The 19,292-nt window shown below is 51.7% G+C and overlaps 2 protein-coding genes across 3 annotated transcripts; both read right to left on the bottom strand.

Moving 5' to 3' along the window:
• Window positions 1-455: 455 nt before the first annotated feature.
• On the bottom strand, window positions 456-4,669 carry LOC142579666 (uncharacterized). Of its 2 annotated transcripts, none has more exons than XM_075690095.1 (5): window positions 3,887-4,669; window positions 2,075-2,175; window positions 1,823-1,941; window positions 743-888; window positions 456-579 (listed from the first exon to the last, which is right to left on the bottom strand). In XM_075690095.1, exons 1-5 carry the CDS (start codon window positions 4,450-4,452, stop codon window positions 534-536), a joined length of 978 nt encoding a protein of 325 aa, XP_075546210.1. In that variant the 5' UTR covers window positions 4,453-4,669; the 3' UTR covers window positions 456-533. The 2 variants fall into 2 exon arrangements, with proteins under 2 accessions (XP_075546210.1, XP_075546211.1); XM_075690096.1 differs by having other exon boundaries at window positions 490-636; window positions 3,887-4,667.
• Window positions 4,670-17,754: 13,085 nt separating this feature from the next.
• LOC142578309 (uncharacterized) lies at window positions 17,755-18,850 on the bottom strand. The gene is made up of 3 exons (XM_075687708.1): window positions 18,759-18,850; window positions 18,449-18,641; window positions 17,755-18,303 (listed from the first exon to the last, which is right to left on the bottom strand). Exons 1-3 carry the CDS (start codon window positions 18,848-18,850, stop codon window positions 17,755-17,757), a joined length of 834 nt encoding a protein of 277 aa, XP_075543823.1.
• Between the last annotated feature and the right edge of the window lie 442 nt (window positions 18,851-19,292).

The raw sequence follows: 19,292 nt of genomic DNA, 5'->3' as shown, positions 1-19,292 counted from the left end.
TTCCTTCCTTCCTTCCCACGCTGGCTGAACTGCCCTGCTTGCAGATCCCTTAGACACTAGCACCACAGTTCCCTATAGTAAATGCATCAAACTCTGGTCCATTCCATCGCATGCTCACTTTGCATTTCCAGAGGACGCGGTCACTGTACGACTGTTGAATGGCCATCATGATGTGCATGTTGGGAATTCGAATTTAGTTCTCGTGGGAACAGCACCTTCAGGCTACATTCTGTGCATAATGGGCTTTCTATGAAGCATGTAAGGGAACTAGGGTGCTCTTATTTATCTGCGAAGAGCGCTTCAAATTTATCTTTTTCTTTTCAGTGAGGCAACTGGCCTGGCATCATCATGTGTGCAGCAAGTCTATTTCCGTATTCCTCAGTAGAACCACCACCAGTGCATTGTTTGTACTGTACCATGTCATTAAACAAAGAAAAAAAAAGGACCTCTTTGTACCGGCAAATGTGTCTTTATTACTTTTATCACAGAAACAATGAAAGTCGTGAAAACAGGGCAGTGTATATGACATTAAATTAGCGTGCCTTAGTCTTGAATTCCTTGTTGCTTGGATGGGCGAGACTAGGCAAAGAAACAAAAAAAAACATGAAGATGAAGCTCTGGCAGTGGTTTCCTCAGCTGTAGAAGGAAGAGAGAGAGAGAGAAAGATGACAGTGAAATGTCAAGTGTACCGATTTGGAAAGGAAAGAAAATAGCCGGCACGCAAAATACGTACAACACCCACCTAACTTTCTTGCTGTACTGGGTGACGGCAATGAAGTGGGCACCGACAAAGCGGCGGACGACCGACCTGCTCAAGATGTGTCCGCTGTTGTCAACGATGCCAACGTTCACTTGGATGCGGTAACTGTTGTTACACTTCAGAGTGATCTGCAAGACATATAAGGGAAGAGTTACCGGTGCTGAGCTTTGGAGAGGGGAATGTCTTAAATCATCGGCTCGTCAATAGAATGCATGCTTAATCATTTCTTTTATTCATATGATACTGTACATATTTACAAAAATCAAAATCGAGCCCGCGTGAAGCAACAGTGCTATAGAGTGCGACTGGGCAGCCCACTTGCCCTTAATGAACTGTCGGTTTATAAGGAAGGTATTCAACTTCATTATCACAAGGCTAAACTGCATTGAAGGGAATTGATAACAATCGTAGTGCACAGCAGCATGAATGGCGCAAATCACTGCGCGAATCAGTTGAATACAGAACTGGCATGGCACCTCCTGCACTAGCTATCCTATGAAGGCAGACTTTAAAGTAAGGCAACTGGTGTCACAATGTTACCTTAGGGTGGCTCAATTTTGGTGAGGCATACACAGTTACATACACAGTTCAAGCCAATTGACACATCTCGGCGACCGTTGATTCATGCGTCACGAAAGCCAAAATGACCTAATTTGTGTTTCGGTCTCCTCAGGGTATACGGTCATTTATGCTACTTTTGTTTTAACAAGAAACCACAATGACAAGGAAGAAAACAGGTGGCGAAGAGTATATTTTTAAGACCACGTTGCTCACAAGAAATCGACTTGGGGAAGCCATCGCAGGCACGCACCAAGACACGAGGTAGCAAAGCACGGCACGTAACTACGTGTACCACCCGCGCCGTCATGATTTGTTGACGACTTCCCCAAATATCGCTAGACCAGATTTCAACGTGCGCACACTGCAATTGACCACACTTCTTCCTGGGGTTTTAACGCAAAGTGTGCGCACGTTCAAACCTGCGAAGTTTAGTGCAACTTATGAACGGCGACCTAACTCGCAAGCGCGACTAAACTGGGGAACCGGCGAAGAAACTCTTACCGGAGGCAGTCTCGAGGTGAAGCCGTCGTAGGAGAAGAGCTTTAACCGGGAAAACGACAGCACCCGGCCGTTCCACGAAGAACCGGGATGCGGTGAATCCGGGTGGGAGTACTGACCAACTGCACCAGCCCAAGGATACAAATTAGGGCTTAAATTCACTTCACCACACACGAGGACAGAAACGTAAAGAAAGATGCCTCTTTCGGGAGGCGGGGATAAGGCCGACACCGGTAGGGCCTCGTTCGCACTGACCGCATTCGCCCCCAACGGAATTAGTGAAGGTGAGCCAAGCCGTGTACTGCAGGTCGTCCACCAAGTTGGTACAGCGGAACGAAGGCGCTGGCTGCATGAGCCTGCGTGCGAAATAGAACGACGCGGCACGATCGTTTTTGATAAACACAGTGGTCACGCGATGGAGATATTTAGGCACGCACGTTTCGAAACGAGCAGCTAAAACACGTGGTGGGAACGGTGGATATATGTGGACCACGTACAGAACATTGAGCACTCAAAAAGCTATAAAGACTGGTGAAACGGTTCAAAGCAGAGATACATTCGCAAAACGAAGTAGTGATTATCGTCCGCATGATAATTAGCTGGCTAGACGAGTATACTGTTCCCTTCATTTAGCCCAGCATATACACCACTCTGCGGCATTTGAATACATGCAGTTTCTCGGCAGGAACAGTAATGCGTGCTCGAAACGCTCATGCCAACAAAGGAAGTCAAAGTGCTGTCCTGGAGTGCGATATTGCAACGGTTTCTGAAAGAACCGTTACGAGCTCGGCGCCGCACCATGGCTCGAACACGCGTCGAGTGCCCGTGCAGTTGGAATCGCAAAGATGAATATATCAGGATGGGCGACGATGCTTCAACTACCCCTTTGTGGTACAATTATGTACAACTTTTTGGGCACTTTTCAAATGCCCGTAATGAAACAACTGTTCAAATTGGAGCCAATTTTACTAGTGCTGCCATCTACCAAGGCATTTAGAAAGCTTTATGGGCGTTTTTATTTTATTCCGTCATGTGGCGCGAAGAGTAACTTAGTTTTTGCATATGTCTTTATTGCGGTTCGGTACGTGCTGCTGTGGCGTGGGAAAAACTCACTCAAAACGCTGCTTCAAAATGCCTACTAAGTGCCTCCTTTTACCCGTTTACTAAATGGAACCTAGTGATTCATCTGCAACCATATACATACATTGAGGGCGCCCTAATTGTTCACCGTTTTGAATGGTCTGTTCTGGGCTCGCTTTTGGCTGGGGTTGTTAGGCCTAAGTGGACGGCTATCGCACCGGTCAAATCGCACAGGCCGTGCATTTGCATTCTTTCTGAAAGCGGAGGTAACAGCAAAGGATTGTCGCCCGTAAAAGCAAGAAGGCGACGGCAAGCATATGGTAGGAGTTCCTGACGACATCAGACTACTCAGCCGAGATCGTCACCCGTAGCAGTCGGCCTGTCGACAGAGGTGTAGGCGGGGCTCCACGACACAGCAGCAAGTTCGAACGAGCTTTCTGAGCAGCAAATGCCAAGTTCCGCTATGTGTCGAATGTTTTTAGCCATTCCAGAAGTGAACAGCAGCATTGACTTTGTGAATATCGTTCCTGTTACACATTGTCTCTTCATTTTAAACCGCCTGCGGACAGCGGTACAAATGTGTACCACATTTCATTTCTTCTAGTAAAGTCAGTGGTACATATATGTACCACTTTTCTTTCGAGAACTGCTGCACCATGTTTCTTGAAAAAACGTATCAAACATTTTCTTTTGCCCTGCTGAATGTTATTCTTCAGATTTTATGAACGAAATTTCAAGGAAGAAGTAGTACCTCACAAAGGGCTACGCAATCTCAGCAAAGGAAAGTAGCGTCCGCGTGTGCTTTAAAAATAAGAACGCGTACAGCGTGCTTTCCATTCAAGCGCTGCTCTCTGGTATGTCAGTGCTATCGAACGTAAATGGCGCGCGCATACGATCCAGGCAAGCCCGCGCCAACAACTGTCCCAATCGAGCAGCAGGCTCCGGAAAACTTAAAAAAAAAATAAAAAAAGATGAAAAAACACTCGCCTGCCCTGTGTGTGGATCAGCAGTTCCATCTTGGGCAGAAGGAACTCGTGCTGGTTGACGAGCGCGACGTGGGGAACCTTGGCCGGCAGGCTCGGCACGATCGCACGCTGCTGATCCGCGTTCTTCTTGGGAGGGAACTTTGGCCAACCGCTCCAGTCGTGAACTTCGTCCGGGTGGTCACTGGGAAGGTCCGCCGGTCGTTCGACTATCGCCTGGATCCAGATTCCCATCTGTGGCTCGCTCGCCATGAAGGCGGCGACGGCTGCGACGCTGGAGGCAGTCGGCACATCTTCGATGTCGATGTCCTCCGACTGGGACGCGCCAGCCTGCGCGACGTCGCTGCTTCCGCTGTCGCTGCTGGAACCGCTGCTGCTGCTGCTGTCGCCGCTGCTGGTGCAGTCGTCGTCCCCGCTGCTGCTGTCGTCGCTGCTGCTGCTCGCCGACAGCTCGCAGTCGCCGCCCCTCAGCGTGGCGTAGCCGTTGTAAGCGCCCATCCGGCCGTCGTCGTCCCTGGAGAGACCGGCGTCGAGGCCAGCGGAGCCAGCAGCGCGGCCCGACGCCGCCATCCTCGATCGGCACAAGCGGCGTTTGCGAAGTGCGTCGCAGCGAGCGCGACTTCAGTGGACCTGCGACTATTGAGTAGCTGCCGTTTGCTGTGCAGTGACTCGTCTTATGGCGTGCTCGGAAAGCGTGCTACTACAGAAGGCCGACGTATGGCGTTTCCTCTCCAACGTGGACGCGTTCTCGTTCTTGTCTTCTACTACTTTCTTCTCCCCCTCGAGCTGCAGGAGGCCGAAAAACTTGCGTCAGATTTTTTTTTGTTGTTGGCCCGATATTCTGGAAGAACATGCTCCCCCCACCCCTTATCAAATCGGACAAAGCATGAGCGGCGGGAAACCACGCTACAAATGCGTTTGGCTTGGTCATTCTTTGAGTAGGAAGTGATAATGCACCAGAGGAAATTTGCGAGATTGTCGTGGCTGGTTTTCTGGCTGCGTCTTCAACGTGGTTCGCGAACTGGCTCTCTTGCAGCGGCGCGTGGCCTCGCACTTTTCGCGGGACAAACGCGAGCGAAAATGCACGTGATGTGCCAAGCCACAATTTCACGAGGGTTCTAACAAGTGGGTTAGAGACGCCAAAGTAGCGGCTCCAAGCGTGTTTTGCGTTTTTTGTGCCCTCGCCTTTCCCGCACCATAGTACCCAATTCAAATAGCATAGAAAGAAAAGTAAAAAAAAAATTGGAGGACGCTTAAGCTTCGCCTTCAAGAGTGGAACGCGACAGCGTTCCCTTCGACCCGCCAAGGTGTGTAAGACAATGAGCTACGGCGCAGCGACTACGCGCCCCGCATCGGACGCGGTGAGCGTCGGGCAACGTAGCGTTCGGCGCGACAACGAAATGTGCGCCGGAGCAAGCGACGCACGCCTGAGCCTTAGAAACACCTCGTTTCTAAGGCAACACCGCGTTCACTAGAGGCGCTTTTGTACCGCTTTGAAGCATCGAACTCGTGGCTCAGTGGTAACGTCTCCGTCTCACACTCCGGAGACCCTGGTTCGATTCCCACCCAGCCCATCTTCGAAGTTGCTTTTTGTTTATGAAGTGCCTGCCGTGATTTATCGCTCACGGCCAACGCCGCGGACGCCGACGCCGACACCGACGCCGACGACACCGGCTTTTCTGCGACACGAGCTCCTTAACGCTATCGCGTTAAAACAACATCTATAGCGCAATTCTATTCGTTAATTACTTTGTTAATTGTTGCAGTGCCGTAGCCACCTCCTGGCTACGCCACTGCGTGCAGTACACCATATAAAACCAATGATATTGCGCAAGTTGCAGGGAAACGCCTTGCACCGAACGAATGATTGTACGCACCAAGTGACATGAAATTTCGCATGATTTAACTCCATGTGCTTCATTTTATTTTGGCGAATAATATGACGACGCTTTCAATCTTCTTTATTAGGGTATTTTATTTATTTATTTGCATTTTAAGATCACGGGAAAACACGAACTAAGTTTTGCTCTTGCCAAAGTTCTTCCTATTTATTTTTTTCTTTAACTCTCTATCGCAGGTGTTTACTTGATACCACACCCTCACTCCGATATGTATAAGCTTGCGCTTTTCTTTCAAACCCTCACTCACATACCATTGTTTTTGGTATTATTCTTTGGAAGATGAAAAGTACATTCTATATTTTCCCATTCCCCTTACAGGCCCATGTTTCAGCCCTCCTAATAAATATCTTAATTCATTTTCTGGCATTTGTTGCCCTGAATGTCGCCAGGATAGTTCGGTATAGCTCACGACCAGGTGCTTTGCTCTCCTTCCAATCGCGCTTTTTGTTTTGTCTCCGGTAGTGCATAAACTAGTCTAATAATAAAAATATTTGGGGTTTTACGTGCCAAAACCACTTTCTGATTATGAGGCACGCCGTAGTGGAGGACTCCGGAAATTTTGACCACCTGGGTTTCTTTAACGTGCACCTAAATCTAAGCACACGGGTGTTTTCGCAATTCGCCCCCATCGAAATGCGGCCGCCGTGGCCGGGATTCGATCCCGCGACCTCGTGCTCAGCAGCCCAACACCATAGCCACTGAGATAAACTATAGTCTGTCTAGCTGTTATGGCAATCTTTTCGATTCGTGCGCTATTTCCAGCTACTTACATGCTCGTCACTGGACGCGCAGAAGGGCTGACTGATTCCGTTGTAAGCATGCCGAGATACGTCACGTCATCGGTGGGTCGCGTCGCGTTCGTTCGCTCTCTGATTCGAGCATTTTTTTTTGTCTATATCAGGCCGAACTACATGGTCAGCCTATCAAGAACGGATTTGCATCGTTCCACTTTCTTTTCCAGCTGTGCCGATGGCCTGCCAGCAACTTCTGATTCGAATATATATATATATATGCAGCAGTTCGTGGATGACATGACGAGGTCAGAAAACGAGCCTTCCGCGCTGGTGCTGGTCGCCCGCATCGTCAGCATCTTCATCGTTGTATTTCGGTCAACAAAAACTGTGTTCACGACAAGTACAATGCGGAAGCGGTTACTTCACCCACTTTCGTGGAGGTGTTGCCTTCAGGATTTAACCGAGTGTCAAAAACAACAGCACAAAATTTATGCGGATCCCACGCACCGTGCGAATCGATGTAAGCGAAGCTTTCTGTGTTGGCTGCTTGGATTGACGACAATTAATAATCACCGGTGATGTCGACGGCCAATGTTTAGTTTCTTCAACGTTTAGTCCAACAGGAACCTTGCGTGTGCCACTGCTGTTTGTCTGCGTATAACGCACGTGCGCAGGCGTTTGCTTCAGGCGTTGTTGTGCGCCACACTTCATAACCTCTGACAGGGTCTTTATCATGTTAAGTCCCTCACACGGCACATCGCATCGTTACAGAAGTATTAAGCCTTAATTGAATTATGGGGCTGTGCGTGCCGGAACTACAATCGGGTCATGAGGCACACTGTAGTGGCGGCCTCCGGATCAATTTTAACACCGCGTAGCGTTCTTTAACGTGTCCCTAAATCTAAGTGCACCGGCGTTTTTATTTCGCCCCCGTCGAAATGCGGCCGCCGGGGCTGGGATCCGAACCCGCGCGCCGCAAAGCTACCGGGGCAGGCACAGAAGTGTTGATTTGACGTGCGATCGCTTTCGTGGCGTTTTAATGCGGCTCTGCTTCTGCACGCTCTACGGAAGTTGTCTGCTCGACACATTTGCATGGTGTTTATTTTTCAGAAACATATCAGACTTTATCTCGTTTGCCCGCAACTGATGTCGTGTCCGTAGAAGTAGCGTTTCCTTTCCTTCTCACGCAACCTTATGCGTATCCCACCCCTCGCCCTTCTTGTCTGGGAACTGCAAGCGAAGAGTGGAATGGCCGTTATTCAGTCGTTTCGCGACTGCGTCGGTGCTACACACTCTCCCCCTCCTCCCCGCCCACCTCTCTATAGCATTCAGTCTAGCTTAACTCTGGACTTGAACTTCAGTAGCAAGATAAGCGCTGCAATGTCTACAATACACGAATTGCTGCAATATCTTACATCTGTACCTCAAATACTTGTTGCCCGAGCATCTTGTATCATGATACAATTGCAAAGTATATTTGCCCCGCCGTTGGGTATAGTGTTAGTTCTTGAGGAGCTTTAAAAACATCTCTCGTTTTCTAATTCTGCCATCTATTTCCAACTCTATATTGAGGAGCCTAAGCATCTATGTACGGTATTACATTTCTGATTTGTAAAACTCATTTTTCGGAAGGATATAGAGATAGTCTTGGATTTCTTTATGGATACGACTTTTGCCCATCCTCGTTATGCTTAAGCCAATGGCTGATTTTCATGCTAAAAAGCCTGGCAAAAAAGAAAAAAAAAGAGAGAAAGAGATGTTTCTGAAGTTCTCCGAATTGGAAGCGGTGATTTGCGAGCCTCAGTAATTAAAAGGCGGCTAGAAGTCGCGCGCGGAAATCCTAGGCATATGCGAAGGACAACCTACTTAGGGCGCATCACGCTTTTCTTACGAGCCACATCAACTATGTGGTCTCGGCCCTGCAGTCGACTAAGAACGAAGGGGACAAGCTTGATGAGCTCATTAGAAAAAGCGTCAAAAAGATACTGGGTGTTCCGGTCATGGCAAGCACGGACATGCTTATGCAGCTTCGGACATGCTTATGCAACACCACCTTCGAACTAACAGAGGCACAACGGTCGGCGCAGATCACATGGCTCTCGAGCTCCAGCGCGGGTAGGTGGGTCTTGGAGGCGGCGGGCTTGCGGCCGCAATACAGTCAGAATGAGGCGGTTCAGTTTGACGAGAACTCAAGAGGGACCTACGTCGTCGGTCCCTTCCCCAGAAACGTTCACTCACAGCACAATGCGGGCAGGCGAGCAGCTCGTGCCAGGGCGATCGCAAAGAAAACCGTCGGCAGAATCCTTCGTGGATGCAGCTCAATATGGGTGCTCCGGTAAATTCGTGGTCACGGCGGTCAGCGAGCGGCCTCGGTAGGCGCTGTCACAGCCGAGGTGGAGAGCAGCTGGTGGTTGCGCTGGCGATGCAGGATTCTAAAAGGCCTTATATACCTACTCCGACTCCCGCGTGGCCATCAGGGCTTTCGCCTCGGGAATGACTGCGAGACAGGCGGCGGTGCTATTGAAAAGCAAGCCCAGAACCAATTCTGACATCGCGCATTACTTTACGTGGTTCCCCGCTCACATGGGCGACGACGTGCTGCCGGGCCGCCCCAACCCCAATGAGATTGATCACCGCGAGTGCCCGAGAACTCACGCACCGCGACGGCGATGGGGCTTCATTGGATCCGGAGGAGATCGGCCGCAGCGACCCATTACTAACCTTCCATGAGATCATGTCCCACTATAAAGAGGAACGTAGGCGCTTCTTGCCTCCGCACCCGCAACTATGTAGATCTCAAGCGATCGCGCTTAGGATGCTTCAGACGAGGCCATATCGCTCGCGAGGTTTCCTAAGCAGGATTAACACAGAAACTGATCCACGGTGCCCGGATTATGGGGAGGAGCTTAACACGCGCCACAGCCGCTTTGTTAAGTAGCGACAACCTTTGTTGTGCGCCGCATTTTCCCCTCACACCAAATCCGGTTCCGACATTTCCGGTTTCAAAATTTCCGGTTCCGGCGCTTCCGCTTCCTGGAGCTGCGCTGCGGGAATTACCACTTTGACTGCTGTAGCCACCATAACTGCTGTTAGACGATGGTGAGACGCCCGCGTGCTTAGCAGAGCTGTGGCAGTCACCACGAGAAGAATGCAGAGGGGACAAGCTGTTGTATTCCGCTGAAGTAGTAGTTCGCGGTCGCTGTTTTCCAAACGCACGAAAAACGGCAGTGCTCTCCAAGCGCCCAGGCACTACATTTCACTGTACGTTGTCTCTTGTGGCACAACCCGTCGCAGGTTGACGCGAATCAGCGAACACGATCAGATCGCTGATTACAATGGGCGGTGGTTCTTGGATGGAATCGCATTCACAGTTTGAACCGCAGCTGGTGCAATCAAAGCATCTCCATCGACGCGAAAGTAAACAACGCAAAAAAAAAAAACATAGCGTCACTTTCACTCGGAACAGGAAGCTGCAGATACGTAAATTCCGCTTGACGCCGGAAGCTAAGGGTTGAGTGGGAGAGGAGCATGGAGGAGGAGGGGAGGTCAGCGCCTCTCGCGGCACCTTCCGTCAAAACTGACACTGACGGACCGCGCTACTCACGCTGCCCACGCGGATCTGCCAACGTGATCGCTTGTTCATGCTTGTTTTGAAACGAGCAAATGGCGCAAGTTTTGCTGTGTGTTTTCAGACCAATCATAATATTAGCCGGTCGGATACGCCCTGCCATTCGTCGTAGATGGGAAAAGTTCTACACGGCCGGGCACATTCACAGCGTGAAATAAGTCGCCGGTGTGACTGTGCTGGCGAAGTAAACAAGAAAAAAGGGGGTTAACCGAGGGGCCCCATTTTTTTATTAGTCATCGCATGAGAACTGAATCATGAGAAGTGTCACTTCCACTAAGGCAAACACAACTGCAGCGTATCTGTAGCCTGAGTACACTCAACTATCATATTATGCTTTGATCAAGCAGCTCAATTGAGTGTGCAGGCATAGCTGAGCTTATTAAGCGTTAGGCGTAGGTAAATAAGCGAAAATCAGACATCCACCCGTTTCGTGCTACAAAGGAAACCTAAACGGGTTCCTCGAAAGAAAAGCCTCAAAGTTGAAGAAAAATTCGTCCTGGTCCGAGACTCGAACCCGGGACCACCGCCTTTCCGGGGCCGCCGCTCTACCATCTGAGCTAACCAGGCGGCTAGCAGATGGCAGGGTGAAGTCGAATTTGTCGACAACACGAAGCAAAGGCAAGAGTTTGACGTAATAGTTCTGCGGAAACCCGCAAGGTGGAGATAAGTAATTAAAGAAGGGAAAATCAGACATGCACCGGTTCGTAGCAATTGCTACAAAATAAACCGTAGGTGTTCTTATCCAACCATTTGAGTTACCGTAGACCCGTGCCGTAGACAAAACGTGTCCTTCCGTGATGCTGTTTTGACACGCTTGCAAAGCCTCATTGGCCAGGGATGATAGGCGCCATATCTTTTAAAATTACGAAAAGGCTCTTGTAAACAACTTGCAGAAAATTTTTATTAGACTGCTGTTAGACAAGCAACCGCAGTACTTTGTTTACAACTGCCGAGGCACCGGCACGACCAAGCTTGGGCCACTCCTGCCGCCAAGACTCGGGTGACCGTATCCGGCAACCTGAACCCAAGCAGAGCCACATTGACGCAGCAGTACTGCCGTCCCCATGCTTTTCTTCCTGGGCTGTTTTAGATGTATTGAACATTTGCCATCGTAAAGCAGCGGTATGACGTTTACCCGCAGGACGGTGGCGCACGTGGTTCAGAAGTTTCAAATCACACGCGGTCATAACAACAACACGTGCGCCACTGCGCCGTCGACTGAAGTTTGATCAGTACCAGAGTTGCGCTTTCGAAGCTACAGGTGGCGCGGCCGTCGCCGGGAAACTCCACTGTCAGGAGCGTACGGAGGGGCTTTACCCCCACCGAGGCCAGACGGGCTTGGCAGAACTCGGGGCTTACTTCTTGACCAAAGGAGGCGCCTCTTCCCAAAAGCTGACCCCCGCCGCATGGCCGCCGGTTCTCCATTGTCTTGCGTCTTGAAAGGCGCGTGGGGAGTGCCGTCAATTACCTTTCCTCACGGAAAGGTAGCACCTGTGAGCGTGAGCACCTCACGTGAGCACCTGTGCCGCGGCACAGGTGCTCACGGCAGACCAGGTCGGCTGGCGGGTTCAGTAACAAAGCCTGGTTCGCGATCGCGTCTCGGCATTCTGGCTGTCGCACCTGGCTGGCAAGCTTTGCATGTTGCCACCTCGGCAGGTCATTCCTAACAGGGTACCGGAGACGCTATAATAGGCGATGTCAACGATGTTTCGGCAAAGCGAGGCTGCCATGTTATTTAACGTGCCTTGGGGGACGCGGCAATGCCCTATGGACGCTGTAAATAGGCGTGATTCCCCGCAAAAGCATTGCAGGATCTGCCGTGCTTACATCCATGCTCAGGCGCCAGAGCAAGGACAGTCAAGGGAGTAGGTAGGGAGAGGTAGAGAGGAGGCAGGGACTCTGTACCACCGGCACAGTCAGGAAACGGGTGATTAACCATACCCCTCCGCGCTCGTAGCAGTTAAAGAACATGCATCTTAAGAAAGCATTGCTCGCTTAGGCTCTCTTGAGTAAAGGAGTGAGTGAATGAATGACGCGTCTCCCCTGTGTTCTCCGCACTACATGGACAAACACGACTGTCGTGTGGCGTCAATATCCCGCCAAATACTACTTTAATGAACGCAAAGAGCACAGAAAGCTTCGCTTACATCGATTCCCACAGTGTGTGGGATGTGCGTTTTACAGCAAAGCTGTATACCTCTACCGTCCAAAAAAATTTTCCTGTCGTTGTAAGCAAAAAATTCCCCATACGTGAGCCAATCCCGGAGATAGTGTACCGGGCGACCTGCGGCGGGAGTGAAGCAGGCGTTAAGCACTCCCCATACGTGGGCTGATCCCGGAGATAGTGCAATGCCTGGCCGACCCGCGGTGGAGGTTAAGCAGGTGTTAAGCACTTTCAATACGCGGGCCGATCGTGAAGATAGCGCAATGCTGGGCTGACCGGCGGCGGAGGTGCAGTTCGCCATTAAGGGGCCAACATACACAGCTTCGCTGGTCATCCTTCTTCACAGAGTGGAAGAGCACTGAGTTTTTCTTTCTCTCTCTGTTCATCGTTTTAGTTCAAATGCTATGAGCAGCAGCGATCGACAGAGGCAGGCTCGACGCATTGCACACGATTCTCAATAATCTATTAAGTGTTCAGCAGCTACCCACATACACAGCTTCGCTGGTCATCCTTCTTCACAGAGTGGAAGAGCACTGAGTTTTTTTTCTCTCTCTGTTCATCGTTTTAGTTCAAATGCTATGAGCAGCAGCGATCGACAGAGGCAGGCTCGACGCATTGCACACGATTCTCAATAATCTATTAAGTGTTCAGCAGCTACCCACATACACAGCTTCGCTGGTCATCCTTCTTCACAGAGTGGAAGAGCACCGAGTTTTTTTTTTTCTCTCTCTGTTCATCGTTCTAGTTCAAATGCTATGAGCAGCAGCGATCGACAGAGGCAGGCTCGACGCATTGCACACGATTCTCAATAATCTATTAAGTGTTCAGCAGCTACCCACATACACAGCTTCGCTGGTCATCCTTCTTCACAGAGTGGAAGAGCACCGAGTTTTTTTTTTCTCTCTCTGTTCATCGTTTTAGTTCAAATGCTATGAGCAGCAGCGATCGACAGAGGCAGGCTCGACGCATTGCACACGATTCTCAATAATCTATTAAGTGTTCAGCAGCTACGAAAAAGCGGTTGGTGTGCAGAGAACGGACAGCTGTCGTAGATTCCCTGGTATGACACTCCTGGCACAACCGAAGCGGTGCAACACACGAACAAGATGAACACAGGATGTTGTATATACTCCATTCTGGAGCCAAAGCATCCCCGCGCTGGGGGCCGCCGACGATGTGGCGAGGAGGACTGCCCCACCTAAAACGGCACTGCAGAAGGTCGCTGTGACGGAAGCGCCGGACACTTATCACCCCTCGAAATGCGTGCGAATGCCTGGCGGGCGCGTTCCACGAACAACAGGCGGTGCGACGGTGCCCTTCAGCTTAGGAGCGCGTCGCTTGCACGTGCAGGGTGCAAAAAGAGGGCAAGAAAACCTGTTTGGCACAGTGTATAGTTACTTTCCCTTTCTCTCTACTCACCCTTCTCTCCCGCACCCCCTAGTCAAAATAAAGGAGTCTTCTTGATGCGCTCGAAGTAAAAGGACGTCTGCCGTTTTTGCATAAGTGAAAAGTCTCCGCCTCTTATTCTATAATACAGGACCCATGTTGTACTTACGACTGACTTGGTTTTCTTTGAAAAAGTTTTCTCAGGCTTTGCCAGCATCGCAGTCAATAATAACGCACGAAAATATATTACAGATATCCATCACTTCCAAGAATCTCTAACTCTTTGTCTGTCAACATCAGCGAAGAGAGATAGAGAAGCTCTTTAATTAAGTTTAATGAGGAGGGAGCCGCCACACCGCAGTTTGCTTGACGCAGCTGCCTCTGTCAGCGAACATATACGGCTTCTCAGGTGCCGTCGCCAAGCACATTAAAACGGACCATCCGGAAACAAAGAAAAAAGCGCTGAAATCCCTACGTTCTTCCAAAATCGCGAGAAGATGCCGTTGTTCCAGAGTTCAAGGCGAAGCGCATTAGTCGGGAAATGCCATTGAGCGCAGCCGCTGTTGGAGCTTGCTGCTCCTCACATCTTGCAAGGGAAGGAAGATTACTTTTCGTATGACAGCGAGCCTCGAGACCTTGACTGCACTCTGGTCTTCGGCACCATGAAAAATGTTGAGCGCCTCTCCGCCGCGAATTCATGCCTGGTTCGTGCAGATGAGTTGTAAGGTGACGCCGTCAGTGTTTTACCACGTATACGCCTTGCATGTCACGTGTCATGGTGCCGTGGTCTCCCCGATGTATGCCCTGCTTCGCACCAAACAGAGGAAGTGTGCCAGTGATAAGATGTAACGTAAAATGGTGTGATATGCGGCATTTTAAGACTCTTCTTCGTTCTTGCTAGCATTGGTGGTCAACATGGCAAGTGAGGTCATATACTGCCACTTCGAGGCAGCTGCCACTGCAGCCCGCGCAAGACATTTCCCTGAAGCACAATTTTAGGGGTGTTTCTTTTACCTTTGCCAGTCGGCGTATCGGAAGCAGAGATGGCTGTGCTTGCAAGCACGCTACGGCAATGATGAAAATTTTGCTGCTCCGGTGATTCAGTGTGATTTACGACATTTCAAGTGACGTTTGTCCTTGAGACCAAGAACCCTGCTAACGCTTCAAAGCTAACAATGATGTGCAAGTGATATTTTTAAAAACTACGCTTTCTTGATTTCTATGCCGTCCAAGTTACAGTCATTCGGGAGGTTTCTCTAGCTATCGTGCGGTCCTCTTTTGTTTGTTTATGGTGGCGCGCAACATTCAAAGAATACGACGCTTCCGTCAAAGACCACTTTCGTGCCCTTTTCGGTGTTGCTGATCGGAAGAATGCACAGAATGACATAAAGACTAAATGGCACCGTGAGCCATTTAGTTCCCGCCATTCATTGATGGCTAGTAAATTTAAAAAAAGACCCGTGCGGTACGCTTAAGCAACACTTAAAACCATCACGTTGCTGACGAAGTCTTCTTGCAGCGTGGGCCCTCACTTTGTCATGGTGGCAGCGCGTGCCTGACTTCACGTACTCGTTTAGGGCGCGGTAATAACACCGAGTCGATACGAGACCGACAAGACGCTCACGCCAAATGATTGACCGACTGTTCAGCGCAGTGCGTCACCCAAACCATCATACCAGGCTGACAACGACGCAACCATATACAACGTAACCGACGAGCGCGAGTTGTCGTAATGCGACGGGCTTTCTTGTCGACGGCACCGACCAAACAGCGTGCCGACCATCGTTCGACCGAACCCCGCGCAATCGGCCGTCGAACCGACAGCACCATAGCTACAGCGTCATCGTTCTCGCTCTCAAAATGAGTCAGAATGCCTACCCAGTTGAATTGGACAAGCTTCAACCCTCTTAAGCCGCGCATGTGAAGTTTGAGTAATTGTTGATACATGCTCAGCGAAGGTTAAGCTTGGCGCGGTGTTCGTGCGCCCTCTACCGGCGGTCCTGAACTGAAATGTAAGCAGTTAGAAAGAAGGAAACTGCTTTTATAGTTCAGTTCTGGCCTTAGAGGTATTCGGCTGCGCTCGAATACTTCTTGAAAATGCCAGATGCCTAAGTAATGTTTAAAAAGTACACAAGAAGAGAGCTCCAAGTGCAGAAATGAGCGACAACAAACTCCAAGGCATCCCTGTAGGCAAAGGCAACACAGCGTGCATGCCTTTATAGGCCGCACTGTTTGCACAACAGCGCATTCGGGCCTACTCACCCAGTAGTCATTGAGTGCTTCATGGCTTCCAGGAACGACATTCTGCCCCGGAGAAGCCATTAATAATGACTCACTATCCACGAAACGCAAAACTGACGCGCACTCCACATGGACGCAGATACACAAATCTTCCTCGTGATTCATGGAAGAGGAAAAGTACACTTAATTCTGCAGCCCATATGGGAGCACGGCGCAGCGTATTGGGGATGGGAGCGGGGGATGAAAGACGGGGGGATAGAGGGGGAATGGGAGTGTAGGTTTCGGGCAGAATACGTCAGCATCGTCCAGGGGCGATGGCCGGTGAGCGAGGCAGAGGCCCATGGGAGGTCCAAGTCTAGTGGCGGTCTAGGAGCCCGTTTGTGTACACATATTCAAGCAGGCTTGCCAGTGCTGCAAGGTGGTAGCGGGCCGGGAAGAGCAGGCGTATTTCTGAGGTAGCCGGGAGTCCGTACCGTCGGTAGGAGGCAGAGACTTGAGCGCGCTCCTGGGCTAATGCCAGACAGGTGCAGAGTAGGTGCTCGAGGGTCTCGACGTCACCGCACCTTCTGCAGGCCGGCGAGGCGATGCGCCCTTGGCATGAAGTCTGGCCGCCGTCCACACGGAGCCCGTGCGCAGACGCAGGAGTGTGGAACGGTCCCGTCGCGAGAGACCGTTCACAGGGAGGAGTTTTGGGGCTCGGTTGGTAGCTACCCTGTTATCCGGATGGCTCGAAGTGAGCAGCTGTTTTAGTCACTGTCTGCAGACGTCCTATGCTGCGACTGTTCTGGTGAGTGGAACGGTGGAACGGTCCTCGTTTCCGGCGATCCCTACGTGGGAAGGCAGCCAGTGGAAGGAGATGGCTACGCCCACTGCAGAGAGGGTCGAGATTTTCGCTCTCAAGAGGGTCTCAGTGACTCCGTGGCGATGGTGATCGGAGAGTGCCTGGGGAGCCGGTCGCGAGTCACTTAGCACCACCCCTGGTTTTGTCGGGGGGTCCTCAGCCAGGAGGTCTGCAGCCAGGTGTAGTTCCGCCAGCTCAGCTGATGTGGAGCTCGCGCGAAAAGTAGTCGGCACTGCCTGATCCTGACCTCAGATGGGATGGTACAGGCCGCCGCTGCGGAGCCATTGGAGCCATCCATGAACACCAGCAGCCTGCCGTCCAGTTCTTCCAAGAGTTTGCCAGTGGGAGCCTGTTGTAGTGCTGTTGCTGGCGTGCGGCGCTTTGATGCTCCATTCAGGAATAGGTGCACCTTTGGAGGTTGCTCGTGTGGCGGAGATGTGACCATGGGCACTGGTCGCTGCACATTCAGCTCCTCGTAGAGCTGACAAAGGCCCCCCATGCGAGATACCGGCAGACTCCGCAGTCGGGAGAACAGAGCCCCACCATCTGGAGCATGGTGCAGACGGTCAATGTGCCCAAGGGTACGCTGGAGCATGTGAAGCGACAATGGCCATTCCCCAGCCTCCGCCAGTGTGGCAGCAATCCGGGAGTGCTTGGGGAGACCGAGGATGCTCCTTACTGCACTCCTGTGCAGTCTCTCGAGCTGTTGCTTCCTGGATGGAGATAGTAGAACCAGTGACAGGGCATATCGCAGGATGGATAAGGCCCCAGCTTGGTTCATCCGCAACACCCACTTGGCGGTGCAGCCCCGGTCACGCTGCTGCATCTTGCTCACTGCTCCTTGGACTCTTCGGACTTTGGAGGTGACAGTCTTGGCAGCAGGAATCCAGGAGAGCCTATGGTCAATGGTTAGGCCCAAATAGAATAGGTGACCTCCCGCTTCCATGGGGCGGTGGTGTTCGCAAAGCGCAGCTGTTTCACGTAGTGGCGTGGGGAGGCCAGCGAGTGTACAAGTAGTGCCTATGTCTTTGCCGGGGACGCGGAGAGGCCAGTGCCACCGAGAAGGAGATGACCGCTTCTAATGCCCTCTGTAGTGAGCCCCGGATGGAAGCGATGCTTCTTCTGGGTCCTGGTACCCACAGCGCCACGTCATCTGCGTAGATAGCGCAGCAGATTGGGTAGCGGCTGTCAGCCGGTAGTGCTGCTGCGTGTCCTGCCATAGCCAGGTTGAAGAGGAAAGGGCTCAGCATCGATCCCTGCGGGACAACTGAGGTGATGTTTCTGGCATCGCTGAGCACCTTGCCTACCCGCACACGAAAGCTCCCGCCCACCAGGAAGGGAGACATGGAGCCCCAAAGACATCCCGTGACGCCCAAGCAGTCCTGTGCAGCCTCGATCACCTCGTTCGGCAGCCTGTCAAAGGCACTCTGGACGTACAGGAGCAGCAGCATGGCAACGTATCCACTGCCCCTGGCATCCTCCAGGGTGGCCACCACAGTGCTTGTGCCTGAAGCCGGATTGCTGTTCTGCAAAGTACTTCAGCTGGGCAGCTATCCATTCGAGCCGTGATAGGGCCATATTCTCCATCACCATGCATGCTGCAGAGGTAAGGGAGACTGTCATGTAGGAGGAGAGCGAAGTCGCAGGCTTCCGTCGCTTCAGCAAAGGCACCATCACAGCCATCAGCCAGCTTTTGGGCAGGACCCCAGTGCTCCAGGAGAAGTTGAACTGCTCCAGGAGTCGTACCCGTTGCGGCTCTGCAAGGTTACGCAGCTTCTGGCAGGTTATGCCATCGGCTCCTAGAGCACTCCGTCGTCGTGTGAGAGCCAGCGCCGACTCGAGCTCGTGTATGCGGAGAGGCTCGCTGCACAGGGCGGAGATCTGTGCTGCCACCCACTCTGGATAGTGGCAGGGAGGGGGGCAGCGTCTTCTGGCGACTGTCGAGGGCAGGATCTATGGGACTGGGGACCTCTCAGCAAACCGGTCGGCTAGGCGCTCGACCAGGGCCCGCTCGCTCATGCCCATGAGGACAGCCACGGTTAAGGACTGGCGTTGAGCACTTGGAGCATCCATTAGTGACCTCAGCAGGCGTTAAGCTCGAGCACCATCTGGATTGCGACTGATGGTGGAGCAGAGGCTCTCCCAGCTTTGGCGTCGTCGGGCGTGGCGGCGGCAGACAGCATCCACGCGGCCGTAGGCCGTCCATAGTACCGGAAGCATGGTGCGCCAGGCCTTGCGCTCCACACGACGCCGAGCAGCTCGCAGTTCTAAATGGCGAATATCCGAACTGGTTTGCCCTCTGGGACAGTAGAGCGGATGGTAGCGGCATTGGCGCACTCCACGATCATTTGCAACAGATCCCCGTCGTTGTCCGCCTGCCGGCAGATAAGTCGACACGCCTATTGCCGACACGCCAATTCGTATTTCTGGGTACCTGCCATTGATTATGCACAGCTCTTCGTGATAATCTCCATGACATATAACACACTATATCACCACTCACACGCCCACCTCA

This window comes from Dermacentor variabilis, chromosome 4 (assembly GCF_050947875.1).
Source record: "Dermacentor variabilis isolate Ectoservices chromosome 4, ASM5094787v1, whole genome shotgun sequence".
NCBI classification, from domain to species: domain Eukaryota; kingdom Metazoa; phylum Arthropoda; class Arachnida; order Ixodida; family Ixodidae; genus Dermacentor; species Dermacentor variabilis.
This window is presented reverse-complemented; position numbering and strand designations above follow the sequence as displayed.

Coding starts and splice junctions, on each gene's coding strand:
- LOC142579666 (XM_075690095.1), bottom strand. CDS start 4,452: ATGGCGGCGTCGGGCCGCGCTGCTGGCTCCGCTGGCCTCGACGCCGGT. Junction 2,176..3,886: donor CTGATCCACACACAGGGCAG/GCGAGTGTTTTT, acceptor TTTCGCACGCAG/GCTCATGCAGCCAGCGCCTT. Junction 1,942..2,074: donor TTCCGTTGGGGGCGAATGCG/GTCAGTGCGAAC, acceptor GGGCTGGTGCAG/TTGGTCAGTACTCCCACCCG.
- LOC142578309 (XM_075687708.1), bottom strand. CDS start 18,850: ATGGATGCTCCAAGTGCTCAACGCCAGTCCTTAACCGTGGCTGTCCTC. Junction 18,642..18,758: donor GTCGAGCGCCTAGCCGACCG/GTTTGCTGAGAG, acceptor CGCCCTGTGCAG/CGAGCCTCTCCGCATACACG. Junction 18,304..18,448: donor GCTGGCTGATGGCTGTGATG/GTGCCTTTGCTG, acceptor AGTACTTTGCAG/AACAGCAATCCGGCTTCAGG.